The sequence below is a fragment of the Gavia stellata genome, chromosome 5 (genome assembly GCF_030936135.1).
Source record: "Gavia stellata isolate bGavSte3 chromosome 5, bGavSte3.hap2, whole genome shotgun sequence".
NCBI lineage: Eukaryota > Metazoa > Chordata > Aves > Gaviiformes > Gaviidae > Gavia > Gavia stellata.
This window is the reverse complement of record NC_082598.1, coordinates 58,770,957-58,790,533: the sequence shown is the minus strand read 5'-3', so window position 1 is coordinate 58,790,533 and position 19,577 is coordinate 58,770,957. Positions and strand designations below refer to the sequence as shown.

General features: G+C 40.7%; 1 protein-coding gene across 1 annotated transcript in view; it reads right to left on the bottom strand.

Annotated features, from left to right (window-relative positions):
• The window catches only part of EGF (epidermal growth factor), a 60,666-nt gene extending 41,833 nt beyond the window's left edge, over positions 1–18,833 (bottom strand). The window contains exons 1-5 of the mRNA XM_009808693.2: positions 18,707–18,833; positions 9,228–9,359; positions 5,510–5,709; positions 4,337–4,518; positions 1,069–1,299 (exon numbers count right to left, since the gene is read on the bottom strand). Coding sequence (XP_009806995.2) covers positions 1,069–1,299; positions 4,337–4,518; positions 5,510–5,709; positions 9,228–9,359; positions 18,707–18,833 — 872 coding nt within the window. The remainder of the gene's footprint in view (positions 1–1,068; positions 1,300–4,336; positions 4,519–5,509; positions 5,710–9,227; positions 9,360–18,706) is intronic.
• Between the last annotated feature and the right edge of the window lie 744 nt (positions 18,834–19,577).

Below are 19,577 nucleotides of genomic sequence, written 5' to 3'. Positions count from 1 at the left end.
AAAGGGCCCAGGTTTAAATAACAGGGGAAACAGAGAAAATACTGAAAGAGGGATTTTTGACCTCCACTTTCCAGTCCATATTCCAGGTGGAAAAAGGAGAATCCATATGATCCAGGCTCAACGGGAAAGTGTTGATGCCCTAGTGAACACCAGCCAACTAGAGGGAGAAAGGGGAAAAGGGTAAGGAAAAATCCAATGTGACAGCTGGCAATGTAGGGAGAAACCAGCTTTGTGTGCCTCGTATGCAAATGGTGTGCTGCGTATTTAAATCAGCAGGGCAGGGAAACCATATATTTGTCTCATTTTGCAGTTGGCAATCCCTATCACGCATATGCCGATCCAGCCACACTGACGGAAACTGCAGCGCCATAAGGTAACCTTTTCCTGAGTACCTCCCTCAAAACATGCCCACCACGGAGCATCTGTACCACTGCAAAGCGCAAAGGCCAAATATTAAAGGCACCCAAAAGCACATGGGTCTAACAGCCCCTCAGCTGTGCGTAGCTCCGGCACCGACGAGCAGAGGGGAACAAGGCTGTTGAGTAGGACGGTTTTGGCTACATCTGCCGATGCTTGCTGGAGAGCCCGAGCACGGGGGGTTATCCGTTATCCGAGCCTCCCCACCCGGCAGCTGAGGAGGGCAGCAGGCTTAGAGGAGGATAGGGAAGACCTGATCTAGCTCAGTCTCTTGAGCACAGCTCAGACACCTGAGCTCACCCACTGTGACCTTGGACAAATCATTTAATCTCTTTGGTTTTGGCTTCTCTATCTGCAGAAAAAGGCCACTAATAAACACTCAGAGAGGATTTCTAAGGATTAAGTAATTATCATTTGCTAAAAGCTTGGAAGATGGAGAGGACTGAGGGGCAGTATTATCCTTACAACAGTGACTTTTTTCCCATTTTCCTATCAGTAGTTTTAGATTTACAGTTACGGGCCATTTGCCCTACGCTTCATACTCCTTACTGTGCTACGAACTGACAAAATAAAAGGGAGAATGAGGAAGAGAGCTTAACTGCATCCCCAGGAAATGAGTGTTTTGTTACTGACAAGCTCAGGAAAACTCACCGGACAGAATTTTTGAGCAAACGAACAGCTCCGCCATCATAGTCGCATGATCCAATATGGGAAATCTCTTTCCCATGATCATGTTGGATCCAGTAGAGCCTTGTGTCAACCAAATCTAGTGAGATGGCCTTTATTTTTTCTGTGGTTCTTAAAACATTTCTCACATCACTTCCACTGAGGGACACTCGGTGTATGCTTGAAACTGTACCATCTGAAGACCAAAATAATAGCCTGCAGGCAAGAGAGGCACGTTTTGAAAAAAAAAAAAAAAAACCAAAACTAAACCCCACATTTGCAAGATCACATCACTGCTACACACTCCTTGTTTGGTTGCTCCTGTATACAGAATTTTTCAGTCTTACCACAGTGCTTTCAGAACCAAAACTAATAATAAAAAGCAAGGGACTTCCTTACTACATGCTCACCTATTTCAGGAAAGCCCCATATACATCTTCTCTTAACACAGTTCTGTTAAGAATGGAAATAATTTTTGACAACAAAGCGTTGTCTCTTTAACAGAAGCAATATTACAACTAAAGTTTTGTTACCGTTCTTTTCTTATTTTAATAAATATGTTTCTATCAGAGACTGTATGACTCTGTTCAGGAAGCAATGAGATACTAGGAATTTCTCTCATGTAGGTCAAGCAGGAGTCAGCCCAGCTTAACCACGAAGCACTATTGTCTGTCCCTCTGCTTTGTTCGGCCACGCAGTCAGAGGAGGAAACTGCAATAACCTCTCAAATCTACAAGGAACTCCTGCAAATGTGGGGAAAGGCACGCCTTTGAGGCAGATACACATTGCCCTCCGCCTCTGGGGAGGAATCTTTCTCCAGAAACTCCAGCTGAACACATCACTTAAGCGCTTGACTTAAAAATATCATTTCTATTATTGTTCTCATTTCCTTCTACCTTCCTGCTGGTTCTAGCAGTCAGACTATGCTGTCATTAAATTAAGGCACAGTCAAAATACTCAAATACTCAAAACAGTTATGCACTGAAGCTACTTATATGTCAAGTTATTCATGGATCAGATGTGACTAAGGTTAACAACAGTTCTTCCAAAATAGCAAGTTATCCCTCATTCATCTATATTTTTTTTAAAAATGTTTGGGTTTAGATTCTTTGCTTGGCTTTCTTATGCACAAAAATTCCAAGAAGCATCATCATTTTGCCTTGTCTTCACAAAACTGCAGAATTTATATGTACAAAACAATGTAGCATAAAGCCAGCTTTATTATGTTTACACTAATCATTTGTTAAAGGCCCCAAAATGGATTAGCTCTCACTGGCAAGGGACTATACTAAACCAGTAGGAAGAATCAGCCCCTGCCTCACAGCTTTTCCTCACTGTGACATAGTCTACAGTTATCACAGGTTATTAATGTATAGGGGAAAACATGTTTCCAGAAGGACCGCCCAATTTTATACTGCCATTTTTAAACTCTTTATTAGTATCTGCTTGCATTTTTATAGCACCTGTTATTTAAGAAACATCACTACTCTGGAAGTTTGGACAAATGTTAGGATTCACTTTTTACAGATGAGGAAACTAAGAAACAAAGGTGGTTATAGTCTCTATGCACAAGTTGTGCAAATCAGTGTAGGGACAGGACATGATATGAACAAACAGGAAGACAAGAAGAATGAAGATTAGAAACCGGTGTGAGTAATTGCCAGCCTTTACTGTATTTGCCTTCTATTTTTCTTTAGTCTTAATCCTTATTTTTCAGCAGTTCTAAACACCGTTAAAAAAATCAAATCAATCTTCCAGCAATAGTTATATCTTTACTACTAAAATAATCCTATCACTGTTAATATCCAGACACATCTTTTGAGAAAAACGCTATTACTGGGTTATCACATTGACCTTCGTTACTTAAGAGTTGCACACATTTGAAGGAAGACATTGTTAATAGCAGATTTAACTCATGTTTATGCCTGTGCACGTAAACGTGCTAGGGGGTTTAATTCACTTCACATCAAAAATAGAGTCCTCAGAGTCTTCATACAAGCAAATTGCCATAGGGCATAAAAATGATGTCAGACTTCTTGGAGTCTACTTTCTTTACAGTTTATTACTGGCTTGCTGGCCTCCCCGTAAGCACACGAGTACAGCTTTTATCCATGGTCAATCATCACACCTAGGTGAATATACGCACCTGACCCTCCCCAAACCTTTGCCTAAGTTCAGCAAATATACCCCTGTAATGCCATTTGTAACACGTCTGTTGATGGCATTTGACAGTGGGGTTTGAGGATTTGTGAATATTTCCAAGATTGGCAAATACTACACTCAAAAGCAAATCAGAAAAAAAAAAAATATATATATAGGCTGATGTTCAGGCCTTTAAATCCTACCCAAATAACAAGACTCCAAAGAATACTAGCACTGCTACTAGCATCAGAAGATTGGTTTATGTATAAAAGTACTAGGAAAGGACACATAAGCCTTGATATTAAAATAGTTTCACACACTGCTGAGCAACTTTACTGCAAATCAAAAGTGGCAACAAAAACATGCTTTTGCTGTACGAAACAGAAGCATCTCAAAGTCTCCTCAAGCTTTTATTTTTGCAACTTTAATGGAAGAGGTTTATGTGTAAAGAGGAATTACACGGAGAGACCACTGTGACAATTAATATTAAGAACTCCTGAAGAGGCCAAATCTCTTACGTGAGCGTGGTTCTCAGGGTAAATGGCTTGAAGCCGAAAGTAGCATCTTTACGAAGGCCAAATTACTACTGACACAAAGTAGCGACAGTAGATTCAGAACCAATATTCAGAGCAGCTGACAAAGAGGCAAGGGAAACGGGAGCAAAAGTGTAAGTTTAGACCTTTTTTCAGAAAACATACCCATTTATATTCTAAGCGTGCCAGGTTTGGAGCACAAAGGACTCCCAGCATTTGCAGGCATCATTTCCCTTGCTGCTCTAATCCTGCTTTCTGCTGCCCTGAAACTTTGCTGTCTTTGAGAAAGGACCAGAAATCCCTCTATTCCCTCAGTTCTCCTCACTAGCAAAATTTTCCCTGATGACCAAGAGGTATAGATTCTGCATTAGACTTCAGTGGGCTTTTCTCATGCGCTTTTCTATTTATCTCTTATATGCTTATTAATCTTTTATCCTCCTTTGTCAAAGTTCAAGGAGGTATTGGACTACAGATAATACACTGCGCACAGACTAGCCCAGCAGCCTATAAGCCGCAATCATAGTACTTCGCATATTTTGAGTCCATTTCAGTGAAATTACTAACCTAGTTAAAATTACCTTTGTTCAGCATCAATGGTAATCTTTGTGGGATGACCAACATCTCTTAGAAGGACTCGGCGTTTCTTCCCATTCATGTCTGTCGCTTCTATGGTTGCTTTCTGTCTATTGGCCCAGAGAATGTCCTGATTTACCCAGTCAATAGCAAATCCTGAAATGCCTTTGTCTATGTAACATAGTCTCTGGGGGAAAAAAAAAAAAAAAAGTTGACAACGAGAAGCATATTAATGATTACCCTAAATTTGACTTTCAATGTAGGGAAGAAAGTGCCAGGCTGAAGCGTCCCATTTCATTCCTTTGCCTGCTTCATTTTCTCTCAGGCCGGTAGATATTTCTCTTTCTTATTCTTTAATCACTTTCATTAGGTCTTTCTACTTACACATACTCCTTCTGAACTGACTGACCCCCTGCGAAAAGGGAAACTGTTCTCCATGAGAATTACACTGCACTAACATTTTAGCTACAACTTCTTGCATTTGGCACACCATGAAGCACACAGACCTAGACTGTTACGGATGGAAGACTTCCTAACACACTGTTGCTGGACCCTGATCTTTAAAAATCAGCGTAAAATACATCAGTGAAGACTCCACATGGGTACAGGAACACTGGCAATCTCTCTCAAACAAAAGACGACCCTCACAGCATTGAAGTTCAGCCACAACAGCCTGCCTGCCCTTCTTAATCAGCCAGATGCAATGAACTGCACAGCTTTCTCTGAACAAAGGATGAAGTGCTAAAAGAAGCATTTATGCAACCATAGAAACCAATAAAAGGTTTGAGAAAAAATGAGTAGGAATTCTAGCACATTCTTCTCATACCATTTGTGCCAGTTTGAGTTACAGTAATCTGGAAGACAAACTTCCATAATGCCAGGAATTAATTTAAAACTGATAGAAACATTATTGTCTTCAAAGCTTTAGTTTGTCTGAATTTCCCCTCCTTCATTTTTAACTCCCCTTCGCTTGATCCACAGGAAATACTAAATGTACTGGGAATGCCAGTAAAACAGCCTAGACTCAGGACCATAACTATTGCGACAGCAAAAACTAATAAGTCTAAAGTGCTAATCAATGAACAGGAACAGCAGAATTGTACCTAAAGAGCAGGTGGTTTCCATGGAGGGTTTTATGCCCATTAACTTGGAGAATTACAGAGAACTGATTACTTTACCTCTCGTTTTGTGCCATTCAGGTGAATTCTTTGAAGTAGTCGCCTTTCAGAGTCTACCCAATACACTTTCTCTTCTGTATAATAAAAATCCATAAGCGTTGACTGACCAGTATCAGCCACCAATCTTTCATGATTAGTCCCTTCAGTGTCAATTCTAAAGATGGCATTTCCATGGCTAAAAAGTAGGAATGGTGCAGGGTCTGGTGTGGAGAAAACAAAAAGAGACTAATTAATAGATAAGCATTGCACTTTTGCCGCATTAAGTTAGCATCAGCATTTTACTAGCCAAAGAGAAAGTTCAGGATCTAATAATCTCTTTCATATTTTAATGATAACTTTCCAGGCATATCACAGAGAACCAGAAAGATATAAATGTAATGGTCCTTTCACATTTAATGCTGAAAGTTAGGTCAAAGATCTGAGTCATGAAACTGAGATTGCAGTGGTTGTTACCCCTAATCCCAAATCCTACAGCCTAGTCAGAGTTCAGAAGAACCATTGCATGCATGCCAACAGAGATTAGAAGAATTATGCCATGGACATGTCTCCAAGTTGAAGACTGCTTCCAACTATTGCGCTATAGCAGAGAGGTGGTCTGGAGTCTCACTTTAACTATCCAAGCAGGGAAATTGAAGATCACAAGACAGGGCAAAGGAAGAAGCTAGAGACTGTGGAGGTTTCTCGAGATGCAGAGAGCTGAAGGAAACCAAAAGACCTGTACTTAAAGCTCCTAGAGCTCAACAGCAACAACTTCTTCCAGACAAAAACTCTATTCATACTGAGTGAAGGGTAAAAGCCTATCAGTAACTTAACATAAAATATGTTAAAATGAAAGGAGTTCCAATTATGCCTCAAACTCCATAAATCCAATTAAGGTTGAAAGCGATGAGCAACTAGGATGATCCAAATAGCCTTAATGCAGCCTTAAAACCAGGTGATAAGTATGGAAGTACAATTAGTAGGACATAATGGTTGGGACTGCAGATCACATTAACATAGTTTTATCAAGTCCTCTTTGTTATTTTTAGGGTATCACCATAGGGCAGGGTTAAGGTTGCTCAAGAAACCTTAACTGCATTTCCAAACCACAATGGTTTTCATATAGACAATTTGAATATCATGTATGTCTATCAAATGTGTAGCAGAGGAAAGGAGTTTTTATGTAACCAGTCATATTTTAGCATTCATTTTAAAAAGAAATTGGTTTCTTTTCTAATAAAAAAAAAAAATTAAAAATTGGGGGTATACAACCTAGTCTTTATTTTACCACTAAAACACCATTCGAAGAAGAAAGCCCATTGTGGTGGTAATGGTGGGGATTTATAACATGGTTGCCTGCAACAACAGATCATGGCATACAAGTAATGCTCTAACCAAGTGACTTTGAAATGCAATTATTGATATAGATCCAACAGAATGACAGCTTTCACGCCTGCCTAATCACTTGTTGAATTGATCTTCCTGCAATGCACAGTGACTCTCCATTTATGAGGGTTGGATGTCATCAAAGATGCACTATCAACAGTTTTCTTGCACAGATACTTTTGAAAATTAAACTGGTTTTATTGACCAGTTTTGCAACCTTTTAGCTAAATATCTTTACTATTAGCATGAAACCTGAGGCTTTAAACTCAACTGACATCACTTTCTACAAATTTTAGCCAGATGCTCCACCTTCATCATGGTTGTAAGGTTGTTTGATTCAACCCCTTTCGCAGCAGAGGAATGAGTCCAATTTTGATGTCTCCAAGTGAAGAGAAAGTTAGGCAGAAAGTTCTGACAAGCACCCAAGATGTAATTTTCTTCTGTTCACAAGGGAGATGATCAGCACTCTCTTTCTATACTAACAGACTGTTTTGTAACTCAAGTTTTCATGCTATCACCCAGTTATAACAGCTGCTTCTAGGATTTTAGTGACTCCCTTTTCCTGCTGCTATTTGCACTGAGCAACCCCATGTGAGAATATTTAAACTATGAAGACTTGCTTTGCGTAAATGGTAAATGAATGGTGAAGTGTAGCAAGGTTGATTTATCTCAGGAATTTGACAGCTGCACCGCCTGCATTTTTGCCAATTCGTTGACCGAGAGCATTTATATACTTTGGTTTTGTCCTTTTCACTCTCTGAATTTCCTATCAGGTGCCCATGAATGAGGGCTGTAAATGGAACAGAGTCGGAACAAATCTAATTTTGATTGCAGAGGCACCAGTCAGATTTGAGACTTAATTTTGTCAGGAGTTTAATGAACAGGTAAACAACACCTGCATCAAAGAGCTTCCTGTCTCTAAAATGTGAGGGTCTTTCGCTTGGTGTACCCCCTACAGAAGGGTTTACACCTAGCATAAGGCTTCCTTATCCATCACAGTAGCTGTTGAACCATCACTCACTTTCTACTGGTGCTGTAAATGTTAGTAATAATGTTAAAAAAAGTTGAAGTCCTCCAATATTAAGGCAGGATTGTTCTCTGAAAGATAACTGTGCACATATTTTGCTTTGAGGTAATGTGTTTGTTTTCACTTCTCTTCAGTTCAGAAGTGAAGAGTTTACAAAACATTTGATTAAAAAAAATTAAAAATGCTATTTAAGGGGCAAGAGATGCTTAGGCAGGACTACAAATAATCCAGCCTGGGTCTTTCTGAGTCACGTGTTGCTGTCAATAATGATGATTCTAGGAGCTGACTGAAGTAATCGTGTTGGTGCCAATTTGGGAGCTGCACAGAATACTTTTGGTTATGTTCATGGTCCCAAAGGCTACATGCAGAGGGACTCAAGTACATCTCCTACTTCTTGGGTCAGAAACGTGCCCTGTCACATCCCATCTCTGCATTAGCGAGAGTCCCAGGCAAACATTAGTCAGAAAAAGAAAACCTGAGCTCCTGGGTCAGAAGGGAGCTGTAGCATATCCCAGACAGGAACCAAAACCAGACATTCAGGAAACCAAGGTGGAGAGGTGAGGGGTGAACTTCAGAGCACTCCCACCTCATACTCTGGATGCAATAGAGAGTTAAACCAATCATAAAATCCAACCGGATTTTTTTTTCCCTGGGTAGCATCAGTTGAGGACAAAATGAAGGTTATTCAAAGGCCACAACTGTGGATATTTTCCTCTTAGAAGGACTGAAAACTGTTAAAATTTAAATGCATCTTACACATTCAAAAACGAATTTATACACTCAGGACAGAGCAAGGGAGAGAACGAACTCACAGTAGCACTCACGTTTATTAAGAAACTGCCAACGGGCCAAACCAAAAATAAGGGCTTCCTGCTTACGATTTCACAGCACTGTCCCTAGAACCTAAACACACTGGAAAGACATCGACACCAACACACGGGAAGATGCAAAGGCTGCGAAATCTTGTGTTCTGTCGTGTTTTCCTGGAAGTAGTAATGACGGGATAAGAGATTTTACAGTTCCGAGCGCACAGAGAGTGTGTCTACTAAACAGGAAGTAATTGTTTAGTTTCATTTGTTTGTTTTCATATGTTCATTCAGCTTCCCACCACCATACTTTCCATTCTTCACCATCACTCCTCTGTGGCACCCACTTTTGGCCTTGCCACTTACCTACACAGTAGAAGAGGCAGCTTTTCCATCAGCAAACCAGAGCACCCCAGTTGCTGTCCAGTAGGGACCAGCTGGGCATGGTTCGCTTTGAAAAATAATGTTAGCTAAATCTCTAAAGCTCTTTTTTAGTCATCAAAAAAGAAAATGACCTTACCGTTCACATAGCAAGACCGTTTGTCAACAGCCAAAGTGTAGCCAGGCAAACAGGAGCAGATGTAGGACCCTGGAACATTGATACAGGTTTGGCCACAGGTTCCCAAACCACCTTCAAGGCATTCGTCGATATCTGAAACACGTTTTTGAACAGATCACGAAAATTCAGCTAGGAAAAGCAGCAAAGAGCAAGACTACCCTTGACATAGTTATCTAATAATAAATTGGTCACAAAATTTAATATCCCATCATTAAAAAAGGAGAGGAGGATGGTCATATTGCTTCATGCATTGGTTTCAGCATCATTGTTTTGTCCGTTGTCACATGCACAGTGATATTTTTTTTTTCCCAGAAGACTGTCCAGGGAAATTACCATTCTCCCTAGTGTCTGGGCACTCCAGTCTCTGATTGCCCAAACACAGGGAACAGACCGGTCTCGTACTCCATTTCTGTGATTTGCATTATCATTTGCTATGCAAATGCTGTCTGCAGCTGCTTCCACAGTAGTAGTTTTGCCAACAAATTAACAAACTTTGCAAAACAGCAAAGCAGCAAACAGACTGCCACAGCAGTGAGTTCCACATTGAGCTCATTTTGGTTTGAATCAACTCTCAAAAATACATACAAAACACTAAACACCCCACTATATTCTGACAGCAACAAGCCCAAACCAAGGAAACAAGCAGACTAATTAGAAAACTGGTAGATTAGGCTAGAGCTTTTAGGAATGAAAAGATATTTGATGTATTTATGGTGTTTCTTCAGGGCTTGAGGCAGTAACTATTAATTAAGTCCTAAATTAAGGACCTTATTTTTCAAAAAAAGGTCACCGCTGAGGAGCGTATTTTACACTAAGGGAGAAAGAAATTAACCCCTTTGGCAGTACCATGGATGATTGTCCCAGAAAATGTAGATAAACTTCAGTTTCTACTGAAAAGAAGTTCATCCGATAGTAACTTCCCAAGGTGCTTGACATCTGGCAGTACCATATCCTGGTGTATTTCTTGTATAACCACTGTGAGGGTTGCTCCAAGGAGCAGCTTTTTCCCTGCCCAAGATCTATTTAATGTCAGTGCCTTTTGTTGTGGGTTTTATTGTCTGACTTTGCACACACAGGAACAAAGGAATCAACACAAATTATTTTAGAGACACATTTGATTAAGTTGCTAAAGGACATTGATTCATAACCAAAACTACATATATGTATTGAGTTATTCCAAGTATAGCTCACAACAATTTTTTGGCTTTTTTCCTGTATTCCTGATGAAGAATTTAGGGCCATGGAAGAAGAGCTTCTCCTTGGATAACTTATCTTAGATGATCATTTGAATCAAGTGCAAATTATCACAGTGCTTCAGGACGGCTGTGAGAGTTAGGTGAGGACTCCCCTCGTTCAAAGAAGATCAGAAATGGCACCTCATGATAACTACAAGGAACTGCAATTTAACCAGCTCACACCAGCACTTTTAAAGAAACTTTCTCTCTCAGTAACCTAGGGAGAGCTAAGCAACCAGATCTCTGATATCCCATGGGTCTAGGAAACTGTCTCATAGAATCACAGAATGGTTTGTGTTGGATGGGACCTTAAAGATCATCTAGTTCCAACCCCCCTGCCATGGGCAGGGGCACCTTCCACTAGACCAGGTTGCTCAAAGCCCCGTCCAACCTGGCCTTCAACACTTCCAGGGTTGCTTTAAAAAACTAAGTGCAACAGAAGTATTTAGGGGTTTCTTCTGTGGCAGGTATCAAAGTTGTTCAAAAAGAACGTCAATGCTTCACAGCCATCTAACATGTCTGTACAGACTAGGGAATGTTTCCATATTGTTTTCAGAGTTTTCCCACAATGGTATGTTCCACATAGCAGATGAACTAATTTGACAATGTATGAAAAATAATCAGAGCACATGCAACTGATTTCTGTTGAACAGATCATGAAGGTAAAGCAGAAGCATTTTCAGCAACTTAATTGCATAAAGCACTCTAATTCTAACCCACAATCTTCTTCAAACAATCAGCTTTCAGGAGCATATTTTCCCACACGTACTAGGGATGTACATGCCATTCTCCACAGCATTAAAGGAGTAACTCCTCCAAATCCCCTCTAGAAAGGTTTGACTGGCTTAAAAGTTTTGTTTAATGGGCTACAGAAACCGTGAGCTCCAGGTTGCCAGTTTAAAACTAGCTACTCCTGGCTAACATTGCCAGGATGGCATTAAAAATAAAGGGCTCTTTGATAACCCATACAGGAGGGCTTTGGTGACCCCAGCTCATTGTCACCGCTGTGGTCAGTGTTAGCAGAGACGTGAAGGAGTCTGAACACTGTCTGCATCTATCCCTGCTGCACTGGTTTTCAAATGGAGTAACTGGCTGACTAAGCCGGCCAGTTAATCTGATCTAGTCACCAGTACAAAAGCAGGTGCAAGACTCTGTTGATAAAGGCTATAATGTAGTTCGTGTTAGTCAATGTACTTTTATGTTAAATGAATCTGATGTGATTTCTCTGAGGAAATCACAAGTATGGGTGATAAAGGCAATGGTGTAGATGCAAGATTGCTAAAGACAGAGGTCATTTGACCAAGCAACGTGAAACACGGATGAAAGAACTATTATTTAATCACAATAAAGAGCACATTAAATAAGAATAAGAAAGATAGTCCTGACCTACAGATTGTATCTGGAAAAGTGCTTACTCTGAAAAGGATTTTTGTTCATACTGGACAGAAAGCTGACCTCTGAGAGTGTTACTGGGCAAGAAAATTCAAACCACAATATATAAAAACACAGGAGAAATCAATGACAGTGGGGAAATAATTTTACTTCTGTATATGGCAGCAGTTAGACTATATTGCCATGCTCTTTGTATTTCTCAGATACAGGTTGCTAAAGGATCCTGAAAAATATAAAGCCTGATTTGAGGGTAAGGAAATGTGCCTTTCTGTGAGACACCTAAAGAGCTCCGTCTGCTTAGAGTATCAGAAAGAAACTTGGGAGAAGGATTGATCACAGTATATAAATACTTTCACAAAGAAAAAGTACCAGATTATCTGAAGGACACTATAACCTTTTGCAGGGAAGATTTAACAAGGACTGATGGCTGAGAACTGAAGCCAGGGAAATCAAGTTTAGACATTAAATTCACATTTTAACAGGAAGTGTGATTCACTAGGGAACTAGCTACCACAAAAAATACCAGTGGGTATTCTCCAGTCAAGACTGGGAAGACACGCTTTAACCAAGCACAGGTTACTGAGCTAGGTACCAAGGCAACTGGACAATGACCTGTTATTTACAGGATGGATTTTCCAGCTTTATATGAGTGTACAAAACTGACTCTCCAAGAAAGAGCACGCTCATTGATCAGGCTACAAGAATTTACACTGCCTCCCCAGTAATTGTACTTGAAGAGAGGATTTCAGGGTTATCAATCTGCCCGTTTTCACCACCACCAAAGTTTACATAATAAAGCAAATCCCACACATACTGAAAAGCAAGCAACCGCCCCAGCTGAAGAAAGGCTATAGTGGAAGAATAACCGCCCAATAAAAGACAAGGGGCGCAGCGGCGACAGGCGACTCGTCCGCCGGAGAATGCCCCTTCCAGCGGTAAACAGGAAGGGCCAACAGACACGGCACTATTGTAAAACACGCCGCAGCGCTGCGAACACCCAGCTTTTATGGCACTAACAATGGAAGAGGGTCCTATGCTTAACACGTTCTCTTCTTTGCTTAAACTACAAAAAAAACCCAAACAAACAAACAAACAAAAAGGCTGTTTCTTAAGGTTTAGGAGAACTCGATCATAAAACCATCCATCAGGTGTAACTCGCAGTGCCTTCACCTGCACTCTTAGTGCCAAAGCAAAGCGCGGAGTTGCATCCTGCTGTAGCTGTTTTACGTGTCCTGGCAACCACATCCCCCAGTGGGAACTTTACCCTGTGAAAGAAATCGGCTTAGTGAACACAAAAGCTGTCTGCAGTGCCCTGACAGCCAGCCCTGAAAGGAAGAATGAGGTTCTGCTCAGTTCTCAAAGGCTTCTTTATGCAAAAAATGCCTTGAGAATCAGCAAAAACGATGAATCATGTCATCATGATGTTGGCAGCTCTCAATGACTTTGCATACAATTATGCTACTTTATTGAGAGTCCTGAGAAATGCGCTGATTGCAGAAGGTGAAGCATTAGTATGCCTGGCAGGGATACAGAGAAACCACAGTGAGCCAGAACTTGTGTTTCATTATGGCCCCAAATACATACATTACATACATAAAATATACATGTGCAGATACACACATTCAAATAACCTCATTCAAATTTGGTTCCTGTGGAGTTAGACTGGGGATTAATTCAAACCGCTATATCTAGCCACCACCATAATCTTTGCAATGAGGCTGAACATGAAATTTCATCGGGGTTACAGAGAAAGCAGCCTGTCCCTTTCATCTATTTTGTTAAAAGCATACAGCTCAAAGAACAGAAAATAGCCAGAAATGGAAAAAGATGCTCCATCTATCAGCAGGTGACAATAAAGTAGATGTGGCACAGCTCAGTATCTCCTCTCTCTAATTTTAAATGAAGTTTGAAGTACAACCTGCTCACTCTCAGTTTTTCAGAGGATAGAGGCTGTGAAGTGCTCAAGTACTACGGTAAGAAATACAACATGAATACAATAAGGTGGTTATCAACTCCTGGATTCTCCCAGTCCAGAGCCACAGAGGTGATCATATCACAGATATGACAGCAAGGGCAATCATATGATTTAATCAAGTATAAATTAGAATCAAATTTAGAATTGAAATAAAATTCAGAAACCACTTGTAGACATCTTGAAGAGAAATGGCAAAAAAGATCTCAAGGGACTACAACATCTTTAGTTTTCTACCTTTCTGGACTGAGATCTCAAGGCTTTGGGCACTAGAATGGAAAAAAATATATTTTGGTTTCGTCTTTGAAATAAATTCTGTGTGTAAATTAGTAACTACAAAATGGACCTCTACCTCCCAGATCATGCAACTTTCAACCTACTGTTATTGGCTTGCCTTTCAAAGGTGACGTTCATGAAGCTATCACCTGGCCCTCTTTGAAAAGCATCAGCAAATATTGTCATCCAGCACCCTCTAAGATCAGGTTTCAAATTAGATACTAGAAAGTAGTCAGTTTTGTTTAAAACAAAACACACAATTAACATCTGCTATTTTCCACTGAGCAAAACAATGATGAGTCTTGCAGTATTAGTCATTGGTCCTGGAGTCTGCTCCTCAGCCCTCTTCAGGATTAAGCTTCGTGTGATGTGTGACACCATTTCTGTCATTTCTTGTAACACAGTCGCCTCCTTCCTATTCTCATCAAAGTTTTTCCAGCTAAAGATAGTATTTGTCCACATCCAGCTGGATTCAATTTCCAGAGAATTCAATGGGAATCTTCTCATGAATTGGTCTGTGGGTTCAGACCCATGTTCAAGAATTCCGGACTACTATTTGGTAACAATATTTTCAAGCATCTTTCCCCAAGGCAAGCTTGCTGGAAGACAGCTACTGAAGACAAGGAAACAAGCATGCCTCGACTGCAGCTCTTCTGAAATACAGAGGGATACAGTGGGGTCTCAACAGGTTTATCCCTATGTCATGACAGGGGTAGACAACACAGTTCCCCGTTTCTTTGGCTCTTACTGCTCCTCGTGCGATGCTTGCAAAGAAAGGAGGGCTGTGAATTAGTAAGGCTTTGGTATTTCGTATTTCTCATAAGAAGCTTTAACAGTGTGTCTTCAGAAGGCTGTATGGAGCAAAGTGAGGCCAGGATTTAGCTAATTAAGGTGAATTTAAAGATGCAATACAAAGAGGAATAACTTGATATTCCGCATCGCCAGTGCTCCATGGCAGGAGAGTGGCAAACAGTAAGACAGAGAGGAGGAAAGCTTGAGACACAGAAAGAAGCATCTGACCAAAAGAGCTGACCTAGATAGCTGCAGTTGTCACCTTCAATTGCCCGCTGTAGCTCTGTGGGAATGTGCAGCATGTCAGCCCTGAAGAAGTGACAAGGTCTGATCAGTTAATGCCAGAAGTTAGTAGAGATGTGCAGAATTTAAGAACCTACGATTAGGTAAAACTTCAATAACGTAGGTTGTGTACTGCCTTCTTCAAAAACTGTTTTACAGTATTGTTAAGTTTGGGGTTTTTTCCAAATAACTATTCCTTCACTTTTAAAACTTACAAAGTGAGTATTCAAAGTCAGCCCTGAAGCCAAAGTACACCACCAGTCTCGCAGTATCCAGAACGTGATGTATTTACCTAGGGCAGCCCAAGACTCACAGGCACTAGTATCGAGTCTAAAATTGACAATGCAAGGGGCTGCTCTAGGGGCTTCTTCAGATAAACAGCCCCATGTGGGAAATTTTTTGGTCTCCAGTGGGAAAAGCATCTATACACCACGAGAGAATAAAAAATAGTGGTGTTAAAGTGGTACTTCGGGAGGGCACAGGCAACTGATTCCAACAGGCATAAGGCCCATCTCCTGGTGTACCATGCACGCTTACATGGTCGAATATGTTAGAAATCAATGCTCTCCCAGGACCAACGATGCACATATTTTCACCTTGCAGGTATAATAACTCCTGTATAGCCCAGACCATTTTTCTTTGAAGGCAGAAGGTTCTATGTTTCCAGCAGGGTCTAAGAAAGACAAGTTATTTAAAGGTAGCTGAGTCCCCAGTCCTGACATCAGCTTAAAATAAATTATTAAATCAAGATGGCAGTGTCAAAAATTGCAGAAATGCTTCCAATTCTATCAAAACTTGCCGATAAATTGGTATGTTCATTCACCAGACCAGTCTTGTCCTGAGCTCATGATCTGTTCTCCCATACTTTCTCTCTTATAAACCTTGCTGTTGTGGGACGCACGGCCCCTCAGAAAGGCCTCTCGTCTCTTGGCATACCAAGTGAGGATTCAAATAATCTCTCTTAAAATAACTGTATAAAATTATGTGAGACATTTAGGGTTAGATTTCACTATCCTTCCACAGGATGGGAAGGTCTTTGATCTCTGAATATCCCTAGAAATAAAAGGAACTAATTAAGAAGTAAGCTATTTAGCAATGTAAGAAGAGCACGACCTAGACCTTCATCTGTAGTGGCAGTATGGAAAACAAATCTAGAAAAGCCTACACACTTTCCAGCAAGTGCCGCTTGTAACAGTTCACTAACAGAGAGCCGACACCTTCTCAATTCAGGGTAGTCCTTATGGCTGGCAGGAAGCCACCACGGTCACAGACGATAAAAGAACACTTTACAATTGGTATATTTATTACAGCTCACCAAGAATGGTCGCCAAGCCACAGTTCAGCTTGCTGTCATTGTTCACAGTTCAGTGGTATGAGTCATGTCTCCCACTCACCACTTGTATCCCCACTATTACCTTCAAAGCCTGCCTCCAGCTTCCTACCACTTGCTTCCACTGCACCCTCTATCTCACATAATTAATGAATTAGAATATCATACGTCCGGTCTTCTGGTCAGAGCATGGCGTGTGTGTCCAGCACACGGGGGAAATCCGTTCCACCAAAGCATCCTTCAGTCTTACATTTCACGACAAAATTTCACAACAAAATTTCACCTTTGCTTAATCCCCTGTAATCCAGTGGTTTCTAACTAAAAAGATATCCTAGCACATCTCATTTTTCATTTATTCTACGTTACGTGGAATTGCTCAGAGTAATGTTAGCCCTTATGCAAAAGACTACTTCTACTACTATTTCTTGCAGAGTTTGCTAAGCTAACAGCCGTTCGGTTTTGGTCCTCTAACTAGAGTCCCCCCATTCATACAGCAGCTGAATGTATCTAATTTTCAACAGAAGAGACATCATGCAGGGCAGGTTATGTCTCCATTAATGGAAGAGCAATGAACATCAGTATGCGAAATACGTCAACTGAAATAAAAACCACATCTTTACAGCCTTTTGAATGTCAGTATTTAGAGTGCATTTTGACTCGTTAAACAACAGCCAAGCAATTCTCTTCATGTCAGTATTCTCCTGTTATAAGTGAGCTTTTAATTAGGCAACCCAGTAACGTAGAAGTCATAACTAACGTACATCCTAATTAGCTTGTGGAAGCTACATACATATTAGCAAATAGTGCGGACCTATAGGAGAGGCTGTGCAAAGCAGTTGCTGAGGATGTGAAGTACACACTGCATATATTTTAGGTTGAGGTTACGGAGAACCAGGTCTAGTCTGGTCCCATGGACCGAACGGCCATCAACAGTGGAGAGGATAGATGCTTCTCCTACAGAAACACCTTCTGGTTTAGGGTGGCCTAAAGGGAATCCAGTTTGTGCACTTCGAGAGTGCTCCGCAACGTGAAGACAAGCGCAGTGAGAGGTGGCAGCGTGGAGATTCCTTTCAGAAGTATGCTTCTCATTCGAATTCAAGCGTCAGTGTGGAAGCACCCTAGGTGTGTTTGGCTCTCAGATAAACCTTCAGTCAGGTTTATCAGTTGTACACAAAAAACGCCTAGCTCCTCCTCTCTCAGTACAAGAGCATTTAACATGCATACTTCTATTTTCTGCTTACAAGATGGTATTTCTTGGCAGAAGGCACAGAGGAGGCACCTGTTATTAAATCACTGGAGTCATGTCAAGAACTGAGTCAGAGCCTCTGAAGCCCAAGCAATCTGAGGCAAAAGCATTAACTCCAAGTATTAGGTCTGTTTGCTTGAATCCTTACAGAGCGTCTTCTCATCTCCTCACTGCAAAGCCCACGACTTCATTGGCCCTGGCTTTCTAAAAGAAATTGGACTTCAAGGTAGCAGGGCAGGGAGAAGGGTTCTGTCATTCTTTGTCTGACACTTTGTAAAGAATAGGAACCTGCATTTTACATGTTCCAAATCCCTGGAGGTGATTATACCAATATTAGCGTCATACATTTCACCCAGACTTTAGTACTACAGTATCAAACACACCTGCGATTCATGTATTGTATGAGACGTATTATCAAATATAAGCATACATATCTACATGCACCAATAAACAGAGTAGCTTTTAAAGTTATCTAGCCCGCATCTAAGTGTATACTAATACATAATCATTAAAATATTCTTTCTAGATGCATACAGAAAATACACCTACACACAAATTTTACATAGATAGAAGCACCGATATGTGCGTGCATGTGTTTTGAAAATACGGAGACACTAAAGCTATGGCAAGGAATTTTGGTAACTAGGGAACAGTTCAGCTCTCTCAATGACCATATAAAAGTTTATCCTGGTTTCTGATAGTTAAACTGACAGACTAGTGACTGATTTCTAAAAAACAAACTAAATAAAATGAGTTCTGTTTATCACGAAACGCAAAACATACCGAGAAGCTGATTTATTGATTCTGCTAGTACAACACACAAGCAGGCTGTAAAAAAACTCTTTGAAAATTACAATGCTCAATTAAGAGAACAGAAATGCAGTTTTCTTAATCTGTGAAGGGTCAGCAACTTACCTACACAAGCAGAGTTTTCAGTCTTTAATCTGTATCCATTAGGACAGTTCCAGTGCTGCAGAGCTGCGAGGCTGACAAAACCGATTTGAAAAACCACTGGCAAAAAAGCAACAAGGAAGAGAAACATAATCTCGAGGGTTTTTTGAACTGTCACAAGAGAAAAACTAGCTTGTATTCAGTCATATCCAGGACAAGATGAGCACGTGTAATCCCAAAAGGTTTCTGCAATCTCCCACTTTACACTCAGACATCTTATCGCAAAACCAAGTTTTATCTTTGCCTTGCTTTTCTTGTCACTTTAGTCCTTACTGCGTCTGACTACAACCTTGAAGAAATTCCTGGGAGATTTCTTCCCCGCACATGTCGGTTTTTCTCTCTCTCTTTCTTTTTTTTTTTTTTTTTTCTTTTTTGGAAGCCAAGTATGAAATGCCTGACACTCTTGCCACAAATTTAACACAGCTTAAAAGCAACGCTCGCAAGGATCGCTGCGAATCCCCTCGCAACAAGCAACAAGCTGCTGTTTAAATCTTAAACGCAGTGAATTTGGAAAACTGTTCACCACAGCCCTCAGTGGAGCACAGGGAGTGAGATCTCCAGGTACCGTCCTTCTCCAAAACGCAGTTGGTTTTTACGTACAAACTTGGAGGGACTGCTCTTTTCTTTTTAAAGCTCTGCTTGCCCCACCTCTTCTCTTTTTAGTACCACTTGAGTGAACCCTGTGTTTGCAAATAGTAATGTGGTCAGTTCCTTACTACAGGGAACTCAGCCAGCATGCCGATACGCAGCCACCCATAATACATACAGTCTATTTAGAAAAGCAGCCCCTCCTGCTTGAGAAGTACCTGTGGCATGCCAGCTAAGTTTTATTTCT